The sequence below is a fragment of the Ambystoma mexicanum genome, chromosome 1q, assembly GCF_040938575.1.
Source record: "Ambystoma mexicanum isolate Mex_15411 chromosome 1q, UKY_AmexF1_1, whole genome shotgun sequence".
NCBI lineage: Eukaryota > Metazoa > Chordata > Amphibia > Caudata > Ambystomatidae > Ambystoma > Ambystoma mexicanum.
In genome coordinates this window covers 1,252,753,843-1,252,781,662 of record NC_090922.1, presented here as the reverse complement: position 1 = coordinate 1,252,781,662, position 27,820 = coordinate 1,252,753,843, and the positions used below count along the sequence as shown (strand labels likewise).

Below are 27,820 nucleotides of genomic sequence, written 5' to 3'. Positions count from 1 at the left end.
GGGGAGCACACTTGCCAGCCACCTGAGGGTCCAGAGAAGAAGCAGCTGGAGCCCCGCAGTGTGGCCCGCGGTTAGGATCTCCTAATCATTAGAAATCCGCAGGTGAGGGGAAGAAACACACCTTTCAGTAAAACCACAGGAAACATTGCTTTTTTAAGATGGTTTCTTTTGTTTTATGTCGATTATTTCAATTTTCTTTTTGTGATATGGTTTCCAAACCGTCAGTCAGCCATTTTGTTATGAGACCAGCAGACGGGATATTTGATTTTCATTTGGATATTAATGGAAAGTGGTAAATCTTAATTGTGGTTTCTTTACTCTGAGGAAAGAACATCCTAACTATCCATACATCTGGAGTAGTTGATTAAAGTCCGATTTCAAGATATTTAGTGCGGTTATCATTTTTAGTCCTCATAGTACAGTGAACCAGAGCTGGGGAATGCCATGTACTTGGGAAGACTTAAATACACCATGACATAAAAATGGCTGTACATCTGCTTTATTTGTTAAAAAGTGTTTAAGAAAAAATGTATTTGGAGAAATTGTATTTTATTCTTGCTGGGTGCATCATTTTTATTCTTTTTCTTAAGCTTCTTGTTGATACTTCGTCAAGCGCAGAAGATGCTACTGAAAGTGTCTCTATCAGTAGCAATGCTGAATGCACCAAGTGCACAACCTGCACAGCACTTAGTCTGTGCTGTAACAAAGGATGCTTTGTGGTCAAATATCAAATATGTATGTTTAACAATCTCTACAATTTCATTTGATAACAGAACACGGGTAAACATCATTGACTCACATCCCTATAATGATATGTGAAGATGACAGTAAACTATGCTTACTCATTATGTGGCCCACCAGATATTTTGGATTGCAACTCCCATGACCCTTCACCGATGACTGTTATGGGAGTTTAAGTCTAGGACATCTGGAGGTTCACATATTGACGAAAATGGAGCACATACTATTTCATGCACGATTTTACTCTTTAAACACATTTAAAACATATGAGGAAATGCAACACTTAGGTAAAATATTGCAGGGTCTATTCAAAGAGACTTGCAATTGCGCAGAATGAAAGTAACCTGGCTTTACACTGTGTTCCAACTTTATTAAAATCAGAGTTTACAAAAAGCGATTAAGTCAAAAAGTTTACACAATTATATTACACAGTATGTGTTCATTTAACTTCCACATTGGGTTTGTTTACTATCCCACAACACAACTGTGTATGTAAACATTATTAATTTGCTCTGGAAAACAACACATTTCATAGAGGAACAGAGCAAATATATCTCTCTTTTTGCCCCCTTCTACAATTTCTTGTAAGCCATTTATTCTTCCGCCTCACAAGGACACACTTTGCTTGAGCCCTTTCGCTTGGTGTGCCTTGTTTAAGGCTACTGTAGGTCACCGGCCTTCCATTGCTCCATGCCAGGCTACCACCGCTTTCCACCAGCCCTGAAATCAAGAACATGATAGATATTAGGTAATGACCCATACTGTACATTTGCTAGGAAGAATGCCTTCATCCTTAACCTCCATGCCAGGCTACCACCGCTTCCCACCAGCCCTGAAATCAAGAACATGATAGATATTAGGTAATGACCCATACTGGACATTTGCTAGGAAGAATGCCTTCATCCTTAACCTCCATGCCAGGCTACCACCGCTTCCCACCAGCCCTGAAATCAAGAACATGATAGATATTAGGTAATGACCCATACTGGACATTTGCTAGGAAGAATGCCTTCATCCTTAACCTCCATGCCAGGCTACCACCGCTTCCCACCAGCCCTGAAATCAAGAACATGATAGATATTAGCTAATGACCCATACTGTACATTTGCTAGGAAGAATGCCTTCATCCTTAACCTCAATGGCATCTACTTATTTGTTCACTAGATTCATGAGTTCTCTCCAGAGGTTCTAGGTGATTTTGGGGTGCCAGGTGAAAAACAAACAGACTGTTGGTTTATTTAAGGGGATATAGGCTTTACAGAGGTGGGGTTGGAGGTTAACAAAGAGCTGCGTGTGGTGTCGCGCCACTTTTTGCAGGTGAGATGAGTTAATTCGGTAAATGATCAGCAGTAAAAAAAGGCTGTAAATTCGGCTGTAAAAAACCATTAAACTGATTGATCATTTGGGCTTATTTGATAGAGAATACCTCATTCAAGAAGATAAAACATGCCATAAGAGGCAAGAACCGAAATCTTAAATACCAACATGTAGTCCAGTGCAGTTACCATTAACTATTAATTCATGTCAAAGATAATGAAGTTAAATATATCTCATACACAGGCACTTCGGCAGCAGGCCCTAAGGTAGAGGCTGGTCACTTATTGGAAGACGGAGGAGGGTGGGGTTCAAGATACAGTGCAATATATTACAACTTTGAAGAAAAGACTGGGCAGAGTTTTGTATGCATTACTTTATACTTTTTTGTACATACATATTTTATAAATGCACAGTTAAAATGCATTCTTCACCAGTGAAAACCCCAAAGTACTTAACTGTTAGTTTTAGGGTCATCCGTGCCGTGACCCATGTTTTAGGCATAACCAGGACTCAAAAATGCACAAACACGATACTACATTCGATCCCAAAGACCACAGACGGTTCTATGTCAAACCATGATGTTGGCCTAGTCCAGGAGATGATGGTTTAAACCAACCACAGGCTCATTGGATGATCAGGAGATGGTCATGATGCTAAGCTAGTTAAATATAGGTGTCAGTGGTATGGCACACAGTCATGATTAACTGCTTCTGTGTGTTCATGGAGTGCCTTGCCTTTTAAGCCCCAGATTATTGTAGTCCCCCACGAAGTACTGAGTTCAAATGTTAAAATCAAGATAAAAGAAGAGTATGGTGGCCATAGGTGGCACAATGAAGGTACTTTTGCATTTGGGATGCCACAACTCTTTTTGAATTCCCGCTATGAATTCTTCAGAATGGTACCCCACGACGGAATATCTTCAGCTTTGGTTCTATTTCAAATCTTCAGCTCTTTGAGTTCAAGGACTGTGGTGGTCCAATTCTACTGGCACTTTAGGCCTCAGTGTCTTCTGCCTTTGTCACAGTTAGAGCCGTTTGCTGATAGTGTGGCTGTGAAGTAAACTGCAGAGTCCTGATGAACAGTAAGTAGGCAGTGGAGAGCCACTGGATGGCTTTTCAATAATGCTAAGGTAGGGCACAGACCATCTGCTCCAGTGGAGACATGGCTCCCAAGATGGAGGTAGCGCCGAAGGTATAGAATCCTCCAGCGATAACAAGTACAGAGACCCTCGTGGGACTGCGTGCACCACTTGCACGTCTCAACAGATAACAACCATGTTCACGGGTGCTATAACATTCGTGATTATACACCAAAACAAAGTTTCAGAATAATGATAAGTAGTAGTACTGGTCATAGTAGTATTTTGCATAGTAATACTAGTAATACTCTGCATAGTAGCACGATTTCTACTATCACTAGTACTGCAATAACTGGTAGTAGCAGCAGTTGCCTTTACATCCATGAGACTTAAAGGAGTAAAATACCTAATTATTCTCTAATTACGGGTAGTATAGACAGTTCAGTTTTGTGGTTGTATTTCGTGCAAAAACAGATCACAAAACATTGAAAGCTATACTAACAAACTAAGGATTAGACTGAGTCTCTTCCCGAGTCTGTAGAGGAGTGCCAAGACTACAGGAACACACACTGAAGTCAATATGCACTAGGAAAGGGGCACACTAAGGTTGTCCGTGAAAGAAGTGGAAAGTAAGGTGCAATGCACCATTAGCTATGATGAGGTGTTGGAATAGGGGGTTTCATACTGAAAATAGTGCAGATTGTAAGGGGGTATACCCCAACTACAAAGCAATGGTGAGATGGAATCTACCAGGAGAAATAAATGAACCTTTTATTTATTTATTTATTTATTTTAATTTTCATAATGCGCCACACGCCTGTGGGGCTCAGGGACTTTACAGTACAAAAGGGAGTTCAACACGACTGTATCCCTGGCTCCTACTCTCTTTGTTCTCTTTATTAATGCAGTGGTAGAGCTAATGATGGAAATGTCCTCTCATGCTCCAACCTTAGGCAAGGAAAAGGCTCCACTGCTTCTATATGCAGATGCCATATTGATCTCCAAAACTCCAACTTGACTTAAAAAGACGACTTGCACCATTTCACAATGTGTGTGTATCTAGTGGCATGGAGATGAATCTAACCGAAACAAAATCAATGGTCTTTGTCCCAAAAAGCGAAAAGGAACCCAAACTGAATTTGTCCCTGGAAGGTACGCCCATTGAACAAGTCACCAGCTATGATTATCTTGGTATAAGGTTTGACACTAAAGGATCCTGGGACAAACTAATGGAAGAATCTGATATGATACTGGAATGGTCAGGTAATGCATTGCATAGCTTTGCTTACTCACACGGGAACGGAGCCCTGAGCCTCTGAAAGTATACAGGAGGCAAATATGCCCATCAGCTACTTATGGCTCCATTATCTGGGGCGATTTAAACCCCACAAAACTTGATTACAGAGAATACATTTCTAAAGGGGTAATTGGGTCTACCTAGGGGCACTTTAAATATGTTGCTTAAACTAGAAACTGATCTAAGTTTGAATTGGATATTAAAATGATCGTATATTGGATATGGGTCTGGTTCTTACCACTGCTTTTAAATGTTCGCATTGCTTTGACTGATATTGTATCGCAAGATGGGAGTTCTAACATCCCCTTTGTGCAACTATGTAAAAATAATGCTGACAAAATTAAATTTTACGGAACTCTGCCTTAACCCATCTGCTATAAAAATGGGCACAAAGGAAATGGTCAAGAAGGCATTTGGGATCCATGTAAGTACGCAAATATTGGACAAAAGGGCACATTTGTACTGCATAAAAATATTCTTGGTTTTAAGGTTCATCTAGAATTGATCAGTCGTCCCTATCCTAGAGCGTTATACCTTAAGTTCAGATTGGGAATTTTGGCAGTCCCTTCTCTGAGAAACAAATGGAACGCTGCAAATACAGCCCTTGAGGAAGGACGGCTTAGTGTTTTCAATTATTGTATAATTCTACATGGCACCAAAAGAGCCCATAAAATCTATGACATTCAGTTATGCAGGCAAGTGAGCGGCAGCACCACTTTCCACAAAGCCTAACTATAAAATTGGTAGAAGAGAATATTGACGAATATGTTTAAAATTGGACACTGGCAAAATAGATGGACGAAAATAATGAACACAAAAACCCTTTCCAAATCTGTATTTAGAATAGGATGTCCTTCCACTTTCACACACAATATATAGGCAGTTTATAGAAGATGCCCCTCTCCCCCTCCACCAACATTACTGAGTTACGGTATTAAATGCTAAGTCCAATGCGGGCTCCCACCCGTGGGAAAGCACTCCACTGCTTTCGAGCTAGGTTTGAGCTATAATCAATAACATTAAAACAAAATAAGACATGATCAAACCTTAACATCAAAAATGCAGGAGCCATGAAATATACAAAATATATATAGTTTTTATACTTTGTGCTAATTCTGTAAAACCACAAAATACATTTTTATATACAGAGACTGAATGGTTTAGAAATGATTGCTTGGTTTCCTTCTGGTTACTGTTAAGATTGATTTCTGAACTCTGACCTGGTGGGCAGAGGTTCAGGAGGTCAGCCTCGTTTTTTGGAACAGGGTAACCTTCTGGACAAGCCAGACAAATCAAGGGAGCATTGGCGGCGGTCAAGACTAGGTCTCAGGAGGGGAGAGGGTGATCGAAAGTCCACACTGAGCACACACAGCAAACAACACCACAAATTACTCTCAGTCAGGTGTATATATCAAAAATAAATATACATTTATTAAAGGCCTTATTACGCAAACACAAGATGAAACTCAGCAATATTAACAATATTAAAAACAACACTATACTAGGAAATATATATACAGTAACTATTAGTCTAAAGTAATATTCGTAGGAGATCCACAACCTGCAACAGAAAGGGGTCATACAGTGCAAATATACTTTAGGCAGTACTTCAACAACTCAAACCCTAAGTATTAGGGAGTCCAGTCCCTACGAAGTGTGGAGCCTTGTGCTCAAAAGTACATTCAGTGCCGGAGCACTTGATTGTGTGGTTAAGTTCAAAATGGGTGTCTTCAAGGGGCTGTAGTGACTCAGGAAGGTGGGTGAGGTGATGAAGAATAAGGTCCCACTATTCGAGGAGGATCTCCACAAGAGGGCAGAGTGATTTTCAGGAATCGGGAATAGGATGGTAGCACAGGCTCAAAGGGAGAGTGGCCCTTGTGGGACACTTGTGCATAAAAGTCTATGGGTGCACCAGGGGCCACCGGTAAGGGTTACAAGTACTTACCAATTGTCGACGCAGTCCAGACCAAAGTTCGCCAGTCTGGTCCAGTTCGTTCGCAGGTTCAAATCCTGCAGTTACCTGTCTCTCCAGCTTTCAAAGGATGTGTTCAAGGACCTCAGTCCGTGGCGGGACAGTGGAAATTTCTCCACTTCTGGTGAAGGGATCGGGTCAGTTCCACTGCAGCACGTCTTAGGGCACAGGGGGGTAAAGCAGCAAGGCACCCACGAATGTCATACCACTCGGGGTGACACAGGAACCACGTAGGCTCGGGTTGAGGCAGACTCCCCTAATTCCAGACCTAGGAATGCTAGGTGTACAAAACATGGCGGCAGAGGGCCTTCCACCAAGAGCTTACAGTTCCCAAAGTCTCAAAACTCGAGACAGTGGCAAAGGTCCCGTACCAGCTGGTCAGTTCACTGGACGATCCGGGAATACTTCCGAAGGGGTTTGTTTGCAGGTTGAGCAGGAGGTGCTGAGAGTAGTTAGTCCCACTACTCCAATGGGTTGAAGCACCCTTGCAGGTCTTCTGTGATCAATGAGAAACAGGGGCTCCAACGGGACAACAGCGGGGACAGGGTGCCAAACCTTCCAGCGGGTAACCAGTGGTTCCATGAATCTTCTTATTCAGTTCAGGATACTTGGCTCCTTTACTAAGTTTGGTGTGAACTCAGAAGATCGACCTGGAATAGGTCTAGAGTACCTTCTCTTATCCAGAATCTCCTTTGAGCCAAAACAAACAGAAACCAATAGGAGATCTGCTTATATTCAACAATCCCAGACGTGGACCAATCACAGACCACAGTGGTCCCAGTCATCCCAGCACACCTGACATCCTGGCACCAGGATGTGTATTGGATCTAGACAGCTCCAGCCAACATCCTGGGCACACACACACAAGGCATGCAGAAGCCTGCAAAAGCGGCGGTTTGCGAAGGGGGTCTGCATGACCAAATAAGGAATTTCTGGGTCTGCTAGACCTGGGGAAGGCAAAGGGACAATATGGCCAAAGGACAGAACAAAGGACCTTGTGGCATGGCCATTTCAGGCACTGGCCACTGCCCTGGGCCAAACGCGGTAAACACAGTTCGGACCATAGAAACGAGTCAAAAATGCTTTAAAAGTAACCGCTGCCACCAGATCTGTCCTGGACATGTTTGTACATTCACCAAAAGTAATCTGGGGGTATTTAGGGCCTTAAAAATGAAAAAGAGACCCCAGCGCACTGTACTGGAAAAATGTTGCTAAGAACTAGCAACAAAGTGAAAGACTAAGGGAAACAAGGTCTCCCTGTACTGACAGTCTGAAGGGCATGCCAGTTTCCCCATAACAAAGTGAGCAAAAGCCCAGAGGAGTACAGCAGAAGGGTAGGCTCCACTGGTAACAGTCAGGCTCAGATGGTCAGACAAAAGCAAAGGGTTGGGTGGTTCACAACTGGAGGGACAATTGCACATAAATGGAAATCTTTCCTAACACTTGCCACTCCGAGACCAAGGACAGGGGGAACTAATCCACCCCTGGATGAGCTTCTTGTTCAGGTCGGTTAAACATTCTGAACAACCCATCAGCATTACTATGTTGGACACCTAGCCTGTGCTCAATGGTGAAGTCAAACCCTTGCAGGCTTATGGACCACCTGAGCAACTTTGGATTCTCTCCCTTCATGTCCATGAGCCACTTTAAGGGCTTATGGTCAATTTGCACAGTGACGTGGGTCCCATAGAGGTAGGCTCTCAGCTTCATTAGGGCCCACACAACAGAGAAGCATTTTTTTCTCTACTGTGGACCACCTGATATGATATGATATATGGCATTTGTAACGCGCCTCTACACAAGTGTTTCAAGGCGCGAAGAGGCGGGGGGGACAAGGGGAGACAGACAACGATCCTACTAGGCCAGTTGTCATTCAGATCGCGCAAGGGTAGAGGGGACTGGGAAAAGTGCAAAGGGAAGGGGAGAGGGGGAAAAGTGATGTACATGGTTAGTAGAATACAAGATAAATAATAGGGCCAGCTGGTGGCAAGTGCAAGGTAAGTGCCGGGAGAAGGGGCTGTAGGAAACAGAGACAGTCGCGTAGATCAGTGAGTGGTCCAGTAGCAAATTCAGTGCAGGTTCAGTGATTTTAGCAGGAGAGAGAGGGAGAGAAAGCGGAGGCAAAGAGGAAGGTTTTGAGGTGCTTCCGGAACCGGAGATGGTTCTCCTCAAGTTTCAGGGAGGCAGGAAGGCTGTTCCAGAGGGAGGTCCCTGCTGCGGAGAGAGATCTACCCCCAGCTCGTTGCTTGGAGAAGCGGCTGACCCTGAGGTAGTTGGAGGTGGATGAGCGAAGAGCTCGAGAAGGAAGATATTTCGGGAGAGAGAGTTGAAGGTATTTTGGCCCAAGGCCCCAGAAGGCCTTGTGGACAATGCAGAGGGTTTTGAAATTAATCCTCGCAGCCACTGGGAGCCAGTGTAGTGATTTCAGTCCTTGAGAGATACGGTCCCTGGGCTTGAGGCCAAGGACAAGTCTTGCAGTCCTGTTCTGGATGAGTTGCAAAGGGCGGAGAGTAGAGGCAGGAAGATTTAGATAGAGGCTGTTACAATAGTCCAGCTTCGAGAGAACCAGGGCGCTGGAGACAGTGAGCTTCTGGGGGAAGGAGAGGAAAGGAAGGATACCTCTGAGGAGTTAGTGTGACTTCTTTGAGACGTCAGATATGTGAGGAGAGAAAGAGAGTGTGGAGTCGAAGATGACCCCAAGGTTCTTTGCCTTGCAGGTAGGCGCAGGAAGAGGGCCAAGGGAGGCCGCTGAGCTCGCTGTTCTTAAGCTGGCGACTTATGAATCCAATAGGGTGTTCCTTGCCTTTCTCAACTACCTGTGATAGTATTCACAGGCATCTGGCTGCACAATAAAAGGTATTTTGTAGTCAGGGGCCCTGAGAACAGGGGCCTGGCATAAAGAGTATTTTAAGCCATTGAAGGCCTTTCCACACTCCTCAGACCAAGAGACCTTCTTGGGTTTCTTTCGAGTTGTGGGAGCAGTCAGTCAGTCAGTCATAGCAGTCAGCTATGGTACCATAGTCTGCCATGACATTTCTGTTATACCCAGTGAGACCTAAAAAGGCTCTCACCTGGGTTTGAGTAGTGGGGGTAGGCCAGTCTTGTACTGCTTGTAACTTACTGGGTAAAGGCTGAAACCTCCCTTCAGCTACTTCATGCCCATGGTAGACCACTGGGCCTTGACCAATCTGGCACTTGCTGTCCTTTATGGCTCAATCACGACAAGATCTAACATCATGTTGACCTCTGACTTGATGTAAGATCTCACCTTATCTGACAGCATGTATCTCCTACTTTTAGTATGTACACTATCTCATGTGTCATTGTCATGTTTGCACCAAGGTGTCAAACCAGGAGCTAGGGAAAACAAGGGGGAGAACTGCCTCAGCAAAGTTCTCACCTCATCCTGTTGACCAGAAGTCAGGTGAGGGGCCACTTTCACACCCTCAATGTAGCCGTCTGAAGGACTGCCTTGAACAGGCCAGAAAGAGGTTTGACCCCTCCTCCTCTACATCTGATGCCAAGAGCAGTGCAGCAATTTAAACCCTAGGGATGAAAGCCTTCAGCATGTGTACATGGAACACTTTTAGATCCTGTCCAGCCTTTCCAAGGTCCACTAAATAGTTGACCTCACCCTGTTGCTCCACTATTGAGTAAGGGCCTGACCATTTTCCATGTGAAGCTCTATGACATATAGGATTCATGATCAGGACGTGCTGGCCTGGTGTAAAGTTGACAAGGGAACCTTTCTGGTCATACCAGTGCTTCACCAGAGCTTGCCCAGCTTTCAACTTATCACTGGTCTGAGCCATCAGAAGGGCCATTCTCTTCCTCAATCTTAGCACATAGTCCACTACATTGGTAGTGTCATGGGTATCAGGCAGGTAGTTGGGGCAAGCTGGGTGGAGGCTTGGCAGGCCTGGCATAGGCACACAAAGAACCCATAACAAATCCCTCCTTTCATTCCTTCCTTGTGTTTGTAGTAACTTCCTGGTTACCACTTCCTGTTGCCAAACAGGAAGTGCATGATAACTCATGAGCTTTCTAGTGTTTGGGTGTGGCTGGCTATATAAGCCACACCCAAGATTCTTCCAGTGCTTTGTGTTGCTCACTGTGAGCTGTATCAGCAACACACTTGTGCTCTGGATCAGCCAGCATCTGCTTACCTGCTCCGGATCATCCTGTTTCTGCTTACCTGCTCTGGATCATCCTGCTTCTGCTCCGGATCATCCTACTTCTGCTTACCCGCTCCGGATCATTCAGCTTCAGCTTACCTGGTTCTTACTCCACGCGGCAGCTATCTCAGTCAAGAGGGGACTTCTACACCGGCACCTGCAAGAACAAAGAAGAACAGTGTTAACATGCGCACATCAGTAACGCTGTACATACTCACCGAATCTTCCCGCAATGCTGGAATCCAGGTTAGTTGCACAAGTGCACAAACCCCTGTAAGAAAGAAGAGACATTATTCATTGCGCTCGCTCCAATAACACAGACACTTATTTCACTGCGCTCTCTCTCTCTCTATGCGGTGCATACTTACCAAAAGCCTCTGTGCAAACTTACCTTACCACTAAGTCTCCAGTAGCGATGAACCCGGACTCGGGGCGCTAATACCACATAATTTCTCCTGCAAGGGGAAGGGAGAGACATTACCAGGCGCGCTCAAATTGAAGGCGCTGCGCAAACCTACCAGCATCTAGCTTCTACACGCAGCACTACTCACCTACAAAAATACCAAAAATACTGGCAAACAAAGACAATACGGACAATTCTGGACACTCAACATTCTCCGTGCAACCTTCACTTGTGGGAAGGACTTTCTAGCCAGTGAAGAAACTGGTGCCTTGAACTTTCGGCCTAGCTGTGAAGGCATAAAACAGCGTTTGGCATCTCAACTCAGTCTACAGACATTGGCATCAATCACATGAGTGAATCGCACCTCTGCAAATGCAGGATGGAGTGCACACCCTACTAAACATCAAGCACACAGTAAAGAGAAGGGAAGGGCCCAAGGGAATCCGGTGAATTCAGGTCTGAGTGTACACCTTGTATTTGACAGGTATTCCTCCTGGTGAAACAGGGGAAGTGAAGACTCGGGGTCAAGGGAGGCTCGTCCATCGCCCCTGCAGAGACACAGGTGAGTGTGACAGGTAGTGGTAGGGGGAGTAGACATCTCCACCCCTCCTTGACTATAGCCAAGGGTGTCCTAACAGGGTGACCAAAAAGACGCTCAAAGGGTATGAAGCCAACCCCTTTTGCGGTACCTCTCTGTAGGCAAAAAAGTAAGTATGGAAGAAGGAGATCCCATGTTCTCCTCTAGGGCTCTTCCAGAGCCCCAATCATGATTTTGAGGGTTCTATTGAACCTCTCAACTAAGCCACTGGTTTGTGGGTGTTATGCTGAGGAAAACTTATATGAGGAAAACATGACTTGCATGTACTTGGATATGAAGTTGCTGCCCCCATCAGACACAACTTTTTTAGGGAAGCCACCCCTAGTGAATATTCCAAGCAAATATTTAGCAACTAACTTGGCAGTTACTGTTTTTAATAGGATGGCCTCAGGTTACCTGGTGGCATGGTCAACCAACACCAGGATAAACCTATTGCCTGAGGATGTCTGAGGGTCAAGGGATCCAACAATGTCAATCCTACCCTCTCAAATGGTACCCCCAAAACTGGGAGGGGTACCAATGGAGCATGGATTCTTGTGCCACATTTCCCAGATAACTGACATGTGGCACAACTCCTGCATTGGCTTTCTACCTGGACCTCCATCTTGGGCCATTAGAAGTGCACAGCTCACCTTTGCTTGGTTCTCTTGAGGCCAGGGTGACCAGCAAGGGGGCTTCATGCGTCAGCTGCGAGAGGAAGGGTCTTCCATGAAGGGGAACCACCAACCTCCTATGGTCTCCTTCTGTAGACTCTGTGGGCTCACTGTACAGGAGCCCATCTTCCCAATAGATCCTATGCTTTCCAGGAGGTTTGCCCTCAAGCTGGGAGCAGGCCTGTCTCCTAAGGCCTTCCAAAGATGGGCACTCAGGTTGGCCATTACTTAACTCAGCCCTATCAGGACCAACTTCAACCAACAAACTTTGGAGCTCAGGATTGTCATGTGGATTGAGAAGTTCAGGCACCACCTCTTCCTTGTCAGGTTCAGGTGTTTGGCCAACTACCTCCACCTCAGTGGTAGGTCAGTTGGGGGGAATATTTTCTTTCCCTCTCGTCTTTCTTAACTCCTTTAGCCTTGTGTTTCCCCTTTGGGTTGGGCTTTGCCTTGGTTTTGGCTAAGGCAGCCCTTCTTTGTGACCTTGTGCATGGTCCCTGAGATCATTCCCCAGCAGGACCTTACCTGGGACTTAACTATGTATGCTCACTGGAATCCTGACCATTGTACCATTGATAGAAAGATTTACAGTTATTACTGGAAACTTGAGAGGGGGTCCATCAGCTAACTTGGTGGGCATCAGGAGAGCTCTGGCAAGCTCCTCTGGGTTTACCAAAGTGAAATCCACCAAGGTTCTGCTGGCCCAACTATCCCCAAGGGCAGGAGTACCTACTCCATTGATAAGCACACTGTCCTTGAAGTAGTGCTTGGTATTGTCTGGAATGCTAGCATAAGCCTTTGAGACTTTACGCTCATAGGAACCCAGAGAAACTAGGACTACCTCAGATTCTATCCCACTGGAGAAGGAGTCTGGGGAGAAGGATGCCCCTAAGATCTCTTCCTCCTCGTCATAAGGGAAGGCCAGACTCTCACAATTGATCCCAAAGGTTTTGACCTTACATCTGGGGTTCCCCTTCACATGGTCATTTGCTCCACAAGCCACACAAGGTCCACTGGGTCTTGAGAAATAGGAAGGCTTACTATAACCAGAGTTCTGTCTGGGAGTATAACTCCCACTTACCTGAACATTCTGTTGGGTCTTACCCTTGTTTTGCTTTTTGTGGCTCTTTTGGGAGGAGATTTTATCAAATCCCCCACCCTCCTTATCTTTGTTCTTTTTCACCTCCTACTGCTTACCAGGAGTAGTAATAATGTGTCCTTATTGCTGCAGCTCTAACACACTTACAGTACTAAGAAATAGGGAGGTTGGATAGTTCTAGAGGCATGAGTATTTTAACTGCTCTGCCTCAGGAATTGCACCTTTATGCCATGAAGAAGCACAAACCAAATCTCTTGCCATACTACTGTCTCCCATAGAAATGATGCGCCTAGCAGGGGGTTAGTAGTGATCCCAAGGCTCACAAGGCACAGGTTCTCCACAGAGGATTTCTGGAGAAGGATGTTGAGGCTCCCTTAATAACTCTGAATCCCAAGAACGAGGATCAACGTACTAGAGTAGGCATCCCCAATTGGAAGAGGTGTTTTCCCGCCAACAACCAGCAGAATAAAGACAGAGGAAAATGGCACTATGGCAAATTTATGTGCCCAATGCTTATCCAAGGGCAGAACCAAAAAAAACACCAACATATCTCGAGCTACGAAATTCAACCTGCATTGAACACAAAGGCTCTGATGGTACTTTGACAACCAGGGATGTCATTTAGGGGTCGCACTTGTGACCCCTGAGGTCTCCCTTTCTACCCCTGTGAACTCCGTTGCTACCCCTAAAAAAAATGCCATGTGGCTCTTTGTTTCTAGAGTGCAGGGCTTTCTTGTTCAGGCTTCTTAAAAAACAGGGGGTTCCACAAGTGACCCCTTAATAAGAAAGGAACAAGTTACTTACCTGTAACTGTTGTTCTCCAGCATTGGTCTGGCATGGATTCACATGCTCATGAATATTCCCTGTCAGGCCGGGAATCCTCGGTAAAGAAAAGAAAATCAGTTTCAGTTTCCTTTAGAACTGTCTTTCTCCTAATAACCAATCACTGGTCTCTGGGTCACACTGCCCCCTGCCAATGATTGCCCTCTACCTAAGCCCCTCCTCAGGCAGCCATCTTCAGATTTGGCAGCACGTAAAGTGGCAGTAGGACCATGAGAAGAGCCGCAGAGGGGTAGGCGGGAGGGTTCGCATGTGAATCCATGCCAGACCCATGCTGGAGAGCAACAGTTACAGGTAGGTAACGTGTTCCTTCTCCAGCATGGGGTCTGGCATGAATTCACATGCTCATGAATACAAGAATACATAGCAGAACACACATGCACAACCATGGGAGGTGGCAAAGCTCAACATTAAGCATTTCAACAACTCAACATTAAGCATCTCTTACCGCCTCACCAGTCTCACCTTCAAGCGAACAGGTTGCACAGCACTGCTTGGCCGAATCTGGACTCCTCCCTGGAAACCCGGTCGATGCAGTAGAATTTTGTGAAGGTGTGCATCGACCTCCACATAGCAGCCCTGCAGATGTCTCCAGCAGGGGCACAGCAGACAGGAACGCCGTAGTTGCAGCGATCGCTCTGGTCGAATGGGGTCTCGGACAGCCAGGCAGCGGTCGGTTTGCCAACCGGTGACAATGGGTGATGCAGCCGGAGAAACACCTGGAAATGGAAGCCTTGGAGAGGGGCCTTCCCTTGGTTCACAGGGCCAAAGTTCACAAACAGCTGTGATGTCTTCAGAAAATCCTTTGTTCGGTCCACGTAGAACTTCAAAGCACTAGCCACATCTACTGAGTGCAAAATCCTCTCAGCCGGCAAAGGCGGCGACAGGAAGAAAACAGGTAACACCAAGGGCTCATTGAGATGGAAGTCTGATGGCACGACACTCGTCTCGTGGAATGTCAGGTACGGAGGCTTACAGGAGGGGGCCTGGATCTCTCCCACTCGTCGTGCGGAGGTGATGGCCACAAGAAACGCTGCCTTCCACAGCAGGAATTCAGGGGCGCCGAATGCAAAGGCTTGAGTGGTGGACCCAGGAGCCTAGTCAGCACCACATTGGGTTCCCATGCCAGGGCCGGAGCCTTCACCGGCGGGAACGAGCGGAAAAGTCCTTTCATGAACTCCTTAACTGAGCGATGAGACTACAGCGACGACCACCCTGGAGTTCTGGTATAGCGGGAGATGGCCACCAGATGTATTTTGATGGGGGCGTGCACCAGCCCTGTCTGCCAGCGACAGCAAGTACAGCAGCACTTGAGGGGCCGTAATCTGTAGAGGGTTTATTTTCTGTGCACGGCACCAGATGGTGAACCTCTTCCATTTATATCCATAGCACTTAAGAGTCGAGGAGGCTGTGGCCTTGGCAAGTACCTCCTTGCAGTCCGCCGGAATCTCATAGCCTCCAAACTCTAGTGCTGCAGGAGCCAGGCCTGCAGGTGCAGCGACCCTGGGTCGTGGTGCACGATTGCGTCTCCTTCCCTGGCGAGAAGATCTGCATCTGCTAGAAGCTTGGATGGAGGGGACGCTGACATTTCCAGAAGGTCCGGGTACCTTATCTGCCTCGGCCACGCCGGTGCGACGAGGATCATCCGGCCGCGTGACCGTCTGAGTTGACTGATGAGTCAAAGAGGCAACGGCAACGGTGGAACGCATAGAGGAATAGGCCGTCCCAGGGGAAGGAGAAGGCATCCCCCATGCTCCGAGGCTGGGGAAACATGCTGGTGAACCTCCGGCACTTGGTGTTTGTCGCCGTCGCAAATAGATCGATCTGGGGATTGCCCCATCGTTGGAATAGAAGATCCACATGATCCTGCTGAAGCTCCCACTCATGGCAAGAGCGCAGCTCCCTGCTTAGTGAGTCGGCAACAGTGTTCTTCACTCCTGCCAGGTGAAAGGGTACCAGGAACATCCCTTGGGCAACGGCCCAGTGCCACTGATCCTACGCTTCCTTGGAGAGGGCCGAGGATCTGGTGCCCCCTGCTTCCGAATGTAGAACATTGTGCTGGTGTTGTCAGTGAAGACCCACACCACCTTGCCCTTGAGGGATGGAAGGAAGGACCCGAGGGCCCAAAACACAGCCCAGAGTTCCAGGACGTTGATGTGCAGTGCCCTCTCCTCCGGGAGCCAAAGGCCTCTTGCGTGGAGCTCTCCGGAGTGCGCGCCCCATCCCTCCAGGAAGGCGTCCATCATCACTGTCTCCTGATGCACCAGGGTCTGAAAGTCCATGCCCGCCGCTAGATGTGCGCGGGTGCCCCACCACCTGATCGCTCGACGGAATGTCTCGTTGAGGGTGATCTTGTCCTCGAAGCTTCCCGCTACTTGTATCCAACGGGCGTCGAGGAACTCCTGCAGTGGCCGCATCCACAACCTGCACAGCCGGACGAGGTAGATGCATGACGACATCATGCCGAGCAGGGACTTGATGGACCTCAACCTGGCAACTTCCATGGTCAACAGCCATTGTACCTTGCCCAGGATGGCTTTAATCCTCTCCTCCGACGGTGAAGCCAGTCGCGCCAGTGTGTCGAGCCTGGCTCCCAGGAACAGAGCGTCCTGCGATGGCACCAAGCAGGACTTCGTATGTTTTATCAAGAACCCCAGTTCCATGAGCAGGCGGACGGTCCTCGCTGTGTGTTTTATAGCGAGTTCCCTGGACTTCACTCGGACGAGCCAATCGTCCAGGTAGGGGTAGACGTGGATGCAGGTGCAGCCGCGCCGCCACCGGTGCCAGGCACTTGGTGAAGATCCTTGGGGCCGACTTCAACCTGAAGGGGAGGGCCTTGCATTGGTAGTGCCGCCCTTGGACCACGAAGCGCAGGAACTTTCAATGCCCCTTATGTATGGGGATGTGGAAGTAGGCATCCTCCAGATCCAGCGACGACAGGAAGTCCCCTTCTTCCAGCTGTCCCAGCACGTGCTGAAGGGTGACCATCCAGAATTTCTGGGATTTTATGTATTTGTTGAGGCGGCGGAGATCTAGAATGGGCCACCAGCGCCGGTCTTCTTTCGGACGAGGAAGTACCGTGAGTATACTCCGGAGCCCCGGATCCTCTTCGGGACGAGCTCTATTGCACCCTTTTTCAGCATTGCTCATACCTCCAGAAGTAGTTGTGGGATGTGGTTTTCCTTTCTGGCCACCGGTGGAAAATGGGGACACTTCCTTTGGAACTCCAGGGTGTGTCCGTGGGCCAGGGCATCCAGCACCCAACTGTTGGTGGATATGGACTTCCGCATGCCGACGAAGTTCGCCAGCCGGCCTCCCACCGGGGTGCACGCGTGGGGCCCCGACGTCACGGCCGGTTCAGTCCTGCTTCGCCTGGGCCTTACCACCTTGGCCCCCCTGGCGACGACGACGATGTCCTCTGGCCTTGCTGCGGCCTCTGTAGGCCTCCTGGGATGAGGAACGGGCAGCTTGACGGTATGAAGAAGAACTGCCACCAAATCCTTTTGAGGCACCCTGCTTGCCTCCGGAGGACTGAAAGGACGCCCATCATCATTGGAACGTGCCTAAGGCACTGGCCGTCTCGATGTCTGCCTTGATGGCCTGCAGAACTCGTCCACTGCTTTGCCGAACAAGTTGTCCCCGTCGAAGCGCATGTCCAGTACCCTCACTTGAACGTCCTGATGGAAATCTGTGGCCCTGAGCCAACCTCGCCAGCAAAGGCAAACGCCATTGCCCATCTGGCAGAAGCCAGTGTCGGCAATGTCCGTGGACACCGTGATGGCATGGTCCGAAGCCACCTCGCCTTCTTGTAAGATTTCAAGGGTCTCCGCCCTCTTGTCGTCTGGGAGGAAATCCAGGAGGTGGGCAATTTTAAACCACAGCTCTCTATCGTAGCGGGCCACAATTGCGAGAGCGCTGGCCGCCTTAATGGTTGTCGCCGCCGACGCGATTACCCGATGTCCCATGGAATCCAGCTTCTTCCTCTCACCGTCCGGCGGGGAGGTGGAAGTCAATGCCGCCGTCCCTGCCGATTTCTTCCTGGCTGCAGCAGAGACCACGGAGTCCGGGGACAGCTGCGTCCTGAGGCACATGGGGGCAGAGTCTGGAACCCAGTATTTCTTCTCGTACAGGTCTCTCTTCACCGGGGCCGAGGATGGGTCCTTCAGGAGGGACAGCCCTTCAGCTCGGATGTCATCCAACAGCGGGACAGAGCACAGTCTTCCTCTTGGCCTCTCGTCACTGATAAAGGAATCCCTCCTTCTTTTCTTTGGGGCACAGCTGAAAAAGCTCTTAGGCCCTAGCTATCATGGCGTGGAACGAGCCAATTTCTCAGGTGGAGAAGCCCCGGGTGGAGGCGATCGGTCCCGTCGTCACAGCCATCGTCGCCGCCGTCATCCGTCCCGTCGTCCCCGTCTCCGTCTCGTCCCTCGGCAGAGGGGATGGAGGTGTGGGGGTGGATGGACTCGCCTCCGCCTGGGTGGTGGGCTTCCTGACGGTCCAGGTGCTGCCGGATTGCCCGTGGGTGGCAAGGGCATCCTTGTCCTTATTTCTGAGCACAGGGTGTGCAGGGCTAGCAAGATGTCCTCCGACCTGTCTGTCGGTGTGGCAGCGGTTGCGACGGGAGTCTAGGCAGCGGCATGGTGGCCTTCGGTTCCTCGTCAGCCTGCCGCTCCTCGTCGGTTCCCCCGACGTTTTCCACGTCTGCCTCATCGGGTTCCTTCCCATAGGACCTGACCTCGACAAACCTCTTGTCCAGCATAGCCTTAAGGCCCAAAAGTTTGCCTTTTGAGGAGATATCTGAGCCCGGTAGGACTATCTTGCCCCCCCTTCTATTCGGCCAGGGGCTTCACATGGGTCTTGTCAATGGGCTGGGAAGACGATTCCCTCTGGGCGGGCAGGGAAATTCTTGGCTTGGGGGGTCATCTCCCCCTACAGCCGCATCCGCGGTCTTCACCAGGGATGCTACCACTCCCTCAATCGAAGCCTTAGCCTGGTGAATCTTGGCCTTCACGACCTTAGGTGCATCTGAGGCATTCACCGTGGGGGAAGGGTCAACGCCTCGCTCCCCCTTGGCTTTCTCCGTTGGAGCCGACCGGGACTTGTCCCGAAGCTTACATGGGTTGTCTGACTTCCTCTTCGTCGAGCCGGAGCGTTGGCTCGTGGTTGACGGCGTCAGCGAAGCTGCGCCCGGCCTAGCAGCCGTGGAGCCGTGCCAATGGCGCTCATGGCGGCTCGCGGGCTCAAAGTGCTTTGCCTTATGTTGGGCCCCCATCGCCGGAGCGCCCTCAAAGGTCTTAGAAGACCACTCAGACTTTCTCTTGGGTGAAGTACGTTGCCGGGGCTCACCTGGCGCCGGGCTCCTCGTCTCCAGCCAGTCAGCACGCTGCTTGTGACAGTCTTTCATGTTGCAGGAGGACATGTCCTTGCGGAACGCACAGGCATCCTCCACGTGCAATTTGTCCGAATGAAGGCAGTAAAGGCAGCGGGAGTGCCCATCCTCCATGAAGACGTTCTGTAGTCCACATCCTGGGCAGATCCTCAACAGAAGCGTTGAGTCTCCTTTGTCTTCGGCCATGTCCATGCGGGGTAAGCCTCAAAGATGCTCTGGAATTCTCTGAGAAGTGGAATTCGATGAAAAATCACCCTTGAGGGGCGTAGAAACTTCCCAAAACGGGTCCCCGTTATTTGGATGAAGAATCGGTGGATCTAGAGGCTCAATTCACTGAAAAAATAGAGAAATTCTCTGAAAAAAACACGCAGTAGAAGCTCCAGAGCTATAGCACGAGGACTCCCAACACTTGAACGTGCGGTAAAAAATCTGAAGATGGCTGCCTGAGGAGGGACTTATGTAGAGGGCAGTCATTGGCTGGGGTCAGTATGACCCAGAGACCAGTGATTGGTTGTTAGGAGAAAGGCAGTTCAGAAACAAAACTGAAACTGATTTTTTTTTTCTTTACCGAGGATTCCCGGCCTGACGACGGGGAATATTCACGAGCATGTGAATCCATTCCAGACCCCATGCTGGAGAAGGATAGGAATAACATATAATGTGTCTTTCTGGAAACTATAATTTCTAGATTCATTAAAGGTTTATTTCAGGTACAATTCAGGGGGTGAATCACTGATTTAGTCTGTTCTTAAACACCTCAAATTCACAATGCAGACAAAATACTCCTAAAAGCATTTAGAGTAGAATAGGCATCCATTTCGGACTATGAATTTTGCTTTTCGCAAGTTGCAGTTAAAGCATGTTGTTTTCTGCTGATAAATATGGTGATCCATTCTTGTACGAAATGTTCATCACGTTACAGTGATATTGTAACCATATTTTTCATAGTGTACTTAGGAACAATGCTATGTGATGCCACTTCCATTTTTGTGAAGGGGTAAAAGGTTGTGTTCCATCGCTTCCCGTGATGTCACTTTGGGGTGGGGTCAAATGACATCACTTCATGTGATGTCATCAGAGGTCAAGGGTCATGTGATTTCACGTCCACTACCCCTGGCAGTTTGGTGAAATGACGTCCCTGGTGACGACCACTCCCTGTTTACATGTGAATGGATTATAAATGATTACTCAGATGCCGTACACTGTTTCCAATTGAAGCAGGGAAATTCGCTGCAACTGATGTAAAGTGTCAGGTGGAAAACGAGCAACCGGTGGTGGCCGATAACTCGGTCCACCCAGACGACATCAGCAATGTCTGTATTGGGCAAATGAGGATGTTGCAAAACGGCCTAGCAGGATCTCCCTCACAAGCCTGCGAGGCCTCATTGTTTGCCTGTGATTTAAAAGGAGGTCCCCGTTCTGAGAAGGTTCTGCCTGCCATGATGGATCTGCTCGCTTTGCAGAGCCATTTTGAATAATGGCCTTTACTTGGCACACCAAACCCATCTTCAGAGGCCCACAGTTTATCATGTCAATCCCTCTTGCGTAAGGTGGGAGTTCTTTTCCGCTGCGCATTTCAGACACCGGCTTCTTGCACGGTAGCCTAGCTGGATATACTGCTTAACAGGGACATTCTTTATGACAACACAAAGAGAAGATGCTATCTTTTCAAGTACCATAAACCATGTCCCACAGTGACACGTCATTCCACATCCATCTTTTCTTAAAAGGATTAATTACAGTGCATTTTTTTATTATTAAACAGTTACATTTCTAGAAAAATGGGACTACATTTTTTACATAGTGACAGAACTGTTTAAAAATATGCCAGGCTGCACTATGTGTGGACAATTTAGCCTCGGCGTGGAGTCTGGAGAGAATAAATTCTGCCCCAGGTTTGCGTCGAACATTGGCATCCATTAGATGTCAGTGTTTTGCAAAGCCCTGGCCCAGTGTTAATTCTACGTCCTTCTTGGTGTGATCTCAGAGGCAGCTGATAGGACGAGCACAGAGTACAGAACTGCATACATTTGAACGACATTTATCACCGCGGGATCATAGAACACCTACTTCCTCTTCAAAGCAATTGTCTCTGGTTTTCCAACTGCGTTTTAAGTAAGTGAGCAGATTGGATTGCTTCTTTTGTACCTTGATTGGGGATGTTGCCATAAAATATGGCAATTTATTGTGTGCATTTTAAAAGGTGTCCTCAGCGTGACAGCGGTGCAGTGCTGAAGAATAGAAATGAGATTACTACCTTATCTTATATACATAAAAGTCTAAGGATGCCATTACACAATGTGGCTCCTACATGGACATTTATAGCTCGCCCCTTCCCCCACGCCAAGTGAGGAACAACAAGACACGATAGCACACACACAATCAGATGTCAATACACACAGAACAATGCAGCAGTCCACAGACACACACACACAACCGCAACCACTAGATGGCAGAAGCAGCACACGTGCACAACACAACACAATGATAGCAGGGCACAAACACAACAAAACAGGATGGCAAAACACACACACAGCAAAAAAGGGGATGGCAACACACACAGGCACAGAACCCCTGTCTTAGAGCTGCGGCCAAAGGCCTGCTCAACCAGCACACAGCTGCTGCAGACTGGGAACTGGAGTCGACCATACGGCACCCCCACAATAGACCTCCCATACAGCACCCCATAATAGGCCTCCCATACAGCAACCCACAATAGGCCTCCCATACAGCACCCCACAATAGGCCTCCTCCAGCTGGATCACGTATTGTACGCCACGAGCACCTACTTATATTTTATTTGTTTACCTTGAATTGTGTGATAGGGTGAGTATTATTTTAGGTATTGGTGTTAGCCTCTTCGGTAAAACATCGGTGAAAGGAGAAAGAGGGGGAGTGTAGATCAATCGTGGTGAAAGGAGAAGGAGGGGGAGAGATCAGTGAGAAAGTAGTCGGGACACTTCATTGCTAAAATGAAATCTGAATTCCATTTCCTATAGGTGGCAGAGGGGCTCATTCCAGCACCTACAGAGGTTGAATACGTAAGTGTTATGCCTTAGAGGGTAATTCTGTACCACATATTCTCAGCTTCTAGGAGCACTAATAACCATGATATGATATGATAATTTATTTGTATCTCGCTCGTACACAAGTGTTTCAGAGCACGGTGAGGCAAGGGAGGGGAACAAGGGAGAACAAAACAACGATCTTACAAGGCCCAGTGACATTGAGAACGTGCAAGTGCATGGGAGAGGGGGAGGGGAAAAGTGCATGGAAGGGGGAGAGTTAAAAGTGCGGAACAGTGGAGAACAGATAAATAATAATAAATAAAAATAAATAATAGAGGTAATAAACAGTGGTAATGCAGCCAGCAAGTGGCACGTGCTGTGTTTAGGGAGCAGACTGGGTAAGTCTGATAAGTGCAGCAAAGAAGAAAATGGGGTGGGGGACTGTATGGGTGCAATCAACGAGGAGTTTTTGAGCACTAGGATCTGTGGTTTGCTGCGCCTGTTTCAAATCCTGAATGCACTGGCAGCCGGTGGGTAGAAACTGGAAGGCCCGTGCTCACGGTACCTAATGTGTATGTCCTGCTAGTTTGGTTTTAGTTTCTACTCGATTGGCGCTGGTGCTATTAGTATACAATAACTTCTTGTCCCTACTCAGCTGAGTAGGTAGAGTCCACAAGATTCATTCTTTGTTTTTATTTTTATTTGGTTTATTAAATTTCTTGATGATTTATTCAGCTGTTCTTAATACAGCAAAGTCTCAAGGTGTAATAACATTGTTCTTCAGGTGGTGCCGACACGTGTTTCAACCGTACAGGTCTTCATCAAGGCTGCCAAAGTTTTAAAGGTCCATGAAATATCATATTTTGCATTATCATAATTGGTGAGAAGTGCAAGGCGAGTGTGATTTGTACTGAGGTGTTTAAATCCATATTATGTGACGTGACATGGTGGAAAAATAGATATTGCATTTGATTGGTGGGTCCAATATTTTTTTTAAATAAGCACACAAGGAGCAATGGCAGTAAGAGGTGTGTGGGAGTTTGCCCAGAAAGGGAGTAATGGAAATTGGGCGATAGCCGGACAAGAAGGATGAGCTGTGGGTTTCTTGAGAAGAGGATGCAGAAGGGAGTGCTTCAGAGTGGAGGGGATCCTGAGGTAAAGTAATGGTTGCAAAAATCGGCAAGAGCCGGGGCGAGGGTGTCAATGTGGTCCTTGATGGTTTTAGAGGAACAGAGATGGACCTGTTTAGATGAGGCTTTCATTGATCGGACTTGTCTAGCGACCTCATCAGGGGAGAAAAGAGGAAAGGACGATTGGGGGTGAGGTTAAAGGAGGGTCATCAAGCACAGACAGAGGAAATAGGAGGGGTCGGGGAGGAGAGGGTGGATAGGATGTCCTGGGTTTTTGAGATAAAGTGAGAAGCAAAGGCATTGCAGACAGCCTGGGAAGCAAGAGGGGGAGCAGAGACTGCAGCAGGGTTGGCAAGCTCCTTGCAGATTTCGGCCGAGTTGTTATATGCCGCAGAGACATGGGTTTGAATGTGGACTCTCTTCTTGGTGCGGACAGAGAGTCGGTATTGCCTTTGGTGCAGGTGACAGGTCAGTTTATTAGGATGAACAATAAGACATCCATTTCCTCTCAGCCGCCCTACTTACGTTTAAGTGTAGCTAGGTCGGAGTCATACCAGGAATTGCACTTGGCTTTGGACTTCAAGCAGATCTTCATGACAGGGGCAAGAGCATCAAAAGTATCAGAAATAGAAGAGTAGAGAAGGGACAGGGCTGTGTCCAGGTTTGAGTCAGCCAGAGGAGGAGGAGGGGGAGAGAAGGTGTCAGCGAAAGCCTCAATTGACACACGCTTCATTGGCTGGGTGTCCGAGAAGGTAGGTGGCAGTGTTGTGGTGGGATTGGCTTGGGATGAAGAGAAAGATTAGAGGAGAGAAGGCAGTGGTCACTCCAGGAGAGTGGAGTGGTCAGAGGCTTTCATTTCCGGTTTCTTACACCGAGAAGGCTTGACAGAAGAGGGTAGTCTTAAACTCCTTCTGGAATTTGGACAAGTGGTCCTATTGCGCTCAAAGAGCTGGTCCCAGATTGTTCCATGACACTGTGGGCAAGTTACTGATCCTCCATGTAAAGGGAAGGATTGACCATGAAGGCAAGTACTGCTCAACCAGGCTTTCCATGTGTATCTAGCTGGTCCCAGGTTGTTCCATGACTCTGTGGGCAAGTTACTGATACTCCATGTAAAGGGAAGGATTGACCATGAAAGCAAGTACTGCTCAACCAGGCTTTCCATGTGTATCCAAGTATCACGTGGCAGGCGGAAACTCCAATGCCTAATTGCCCCAGTCGCATACATGATTGGTGGCTTGCTGACATCAGGAGGCTACCCGCTCTCCATTCAAATGGGTGCAGGTGGCACATTTTAGGTGATGACCTGTCTGAGTTATATTTTGGAAATTCCATGCTAGTTCCCATCTGGGCAAACTCCGTATTGCCTCATTATTAGAATCCTTACCTAAAGAGGTAATGAAAGTATCACAGACCAGATCATTGAAGATATTTTTGGGTTATAAAGGCTGGATTATACAGTATGAATCAATCCAAATGAGGATCTTCCCCTGGGAATTACATTCCTTACACTTTCTGGGTAGAAGCAGGCAGAGGGATGATACACTGAAAATATTGAGAAGGCAAATTGATGGATTGAGATTGTTTTAATTAATATTTATGTTATTGTTTAAAGCGCAGACCTAGCTCGAGAGCAGTGGAGCGCTGTACAGAGTGTGGGTAGCCGGCATTTGGGCTGGCCTCTTAACAGTAGCGCAGTACTGTGAGGTCTGTGCGTCGGTATTGTGCGTCCATTGGAATTAGTCCTTGAGATATCATTGCTCATCTTCGTAATTAACTATTAGGCTCTTCTCCACTTCACACCAAGGGATCTAGAAGCAACAAGAGCAGGAAACTGGGTGGGGCAGTTTGCCCAGCCTAAGGTTAGGTGGGGAAGTGGAGGCTGTGTGGACCTAGATGTTGGGGTTCTGGGTGATCGGGTCGCCGGATAAATCCAGCGGCCGAAAAGGCTGCATTTTCTTTTTGCACTTTTCAATGCATTTATATGTGGTGGGAGGCCCCCACAGCACCCTTATACTCCCCTTGCAATAAATTACCCTAACCACCACCCACATATATATGCATTAAAAAGTGAATTTTTTAAAACAGCATTTTCGGCCGCTGGATATTTGTCGACAACTTTGTCACTGGAAAATGATGTCAGGGAGTAGCCATTCCTTGAAGAGGCGTGTCTTGAGCCCTCTCCTGAACTGTAGAAGCGAGGGGCCCTGACCAGTGTAAAAATGGAATACAAATAAATAAATAAATATGGGTAACGAGCATCTTATTCACTAAAGTAAATAGAAGTACATCATAATCATACTTGCCTGACCTTAGTGAGTTGGCCTGATGTAGCACCATTGGGATGATTCTCAAAGGTTCAGGAACATATACGCTGTACTTCTATTTACTTTTGTGAATCGGGCCGATTGTATTAATTTCATTTTTCTTTTTGCACAGTGCCACATGCAAGAATGCTTCTTTGGTGCACAGTTGAGGCACTTGAGGTGTAATGTGTAAAGCACCACCATAGACGCAGACACCTTTAAAAGAGGTGCTCAGGGAATCGGAGGGCAACATCCCCTTCAGTCATGGCTCTCATTATAAGTACGGTGGTTTCAAAAGCAGGCGGTATTACAAACTTTGAGGCGGACTCATGAAGTCATGGGAATAGAGCTTGGTTTATAAACTGCATGATTAGGAGTTTGATTTCTGCATTGCAATTTCGTTTTTTTTAATACATCAAAGAAGTGGCAATAAAAAGGTAAAAATGTAACCTCCTCTCACTCCCCCCCCCACCCGTCCGCCGCCAAAAACCAGGCCTGCTTAAAAAAACGTGTCCTTTAATTGGGGAACTGAAGTTTGCTGGGAGAGACCCAAAGGTGGTAAAAATTGGATGGTTCTTATGTTCACTTTCTCACCTCTTACCTCTTACGATCCGCCAACCATGCCATTGCCAACCTCCAAACAGGGATGGAAATCGATTTCAAAAAGTTGCTACAAGTTTTGCAACAGATTTTCAGAATTCCTGCAAGTGGAATGTCCGAAAAATAGGATTCATTTATTGCCCGTCGACCGGCAAAGCATAAGTATGCCGAGACAATTAGATTTTTGCATGCAGACAAAAACTGCATTGCAGTTACCTGAACACAAGTAGAGGATGCAACGGCTACTTCCATTTGGTGCTGAATGTCCAATCCCTAACTCTTGAAAAGGATGCTGTTCCGTGCCTTCTGGAAGTTCAGGGAGTGTCTTGTCTCTCAGGCACAGAGGGAGACTATTCCATAATTCTGGGCCAGTTCTATGGTATTAGTCTATCTGACCTAAAACAATTGAGTCGAATTTTGCATGGGTGATTTGGCCTTCGGGCAATTTGGTCGCATATATGGCAAAATACCAAGCCTGGAGAGCGGGGGTTGCAGGTGTGTCCCCCGCTCCCCATGGTTGCTATTTTGCAATTTTGGGGGCGTGGGGGTGTCCCCCGCTTCCTTAAAATTGGAGGCGAAAAATAAAAACGTATGTGCGTTTAAATTGGGCACCGAACAAATAATTTTCGGTTAGTTTAAAAAAATATTCGGGCAAACATAACCAATCCAGTTCTATGATAGGAACCCGTCACCCAGAAGTTGCTTCTTTGGTAGGTTTTGACGGAGCAAGCCTGCTGACGTAGTCCTTGTAGGATGGTAATGCGGCAGCAAGCTACTAAGGGAGTCGGAGCCCTTATTCAAGCTACCACAGGTTTAAATTAACCTCCAAAGTGGCTGAAAGAGCCGCTCTCCCAATGTGAACCCACCGCTGAGCTCACACACACAGTAAGTCACAGTGTACATGATTTTCTATCTTCAGTAAGAAACTTGCATTAGTATTAATGGCCTGGCCCAACGTGCCTTTTCGCCTTACCTATCCAAAAGCGCTGCTTTTCCGCAAACCTCCACAGCCATTTCATTTCTTTTTTCGAGTGCACGCTGGTTAAGTGGCTGGAGTACCTACAAGAAAAAGTAGAAACCAGAGGGAATTCATTCATCAATTGCGTTCAAAGCATAGGTTTCTTATTGCGCAACGCCATGCACGTGATCATGGTGGTGACACACAGATCTTGTTCCAAAACTATTTTTGTGAAATTTTAATTGTATCTTCTGTA

The 27,820-nt window shown here is 47.5% G+C and overlaps 1 protein-coding gene across 6 annotated transcripts in view; it reads right to left on the bottom strand.

Annotated features, from left to right (window-relative positions):
• Nucleotides 1–1,090: 1,090 nt before the first annotated feature.
• Nucleotides 1,091–27,820, bottom strand: part of LOC138545302 (FRAS1-related extracellular matrix protein 1-like) — a 1,530,918-nt gene continuing 1,504,188 nt past the window's right edge. For all 6 annotated transcript variants that reach the window (XM_069642060.1, XM_069642059.1, XM_069642062.1 and 3 more), the window contains 2 exons: nucleotides 27,580–27,665; nucleotides 1,091–1,461 (listed from right to left, as the gene is read on the bottom strand). In XM_069642060.1, the coding sequence (XP_069498161.1) occupies nucleotides 1,271–1,461; nucleotides 27,580–27,665 (277 nt within the window). In that variant the 3' untranslated portion in view covers nucleotides 1,091–1,270. The remainder of the gene's footprint in view (nucleotides 1,462–27,579; nucleotides 27,666–27,820) is intronic.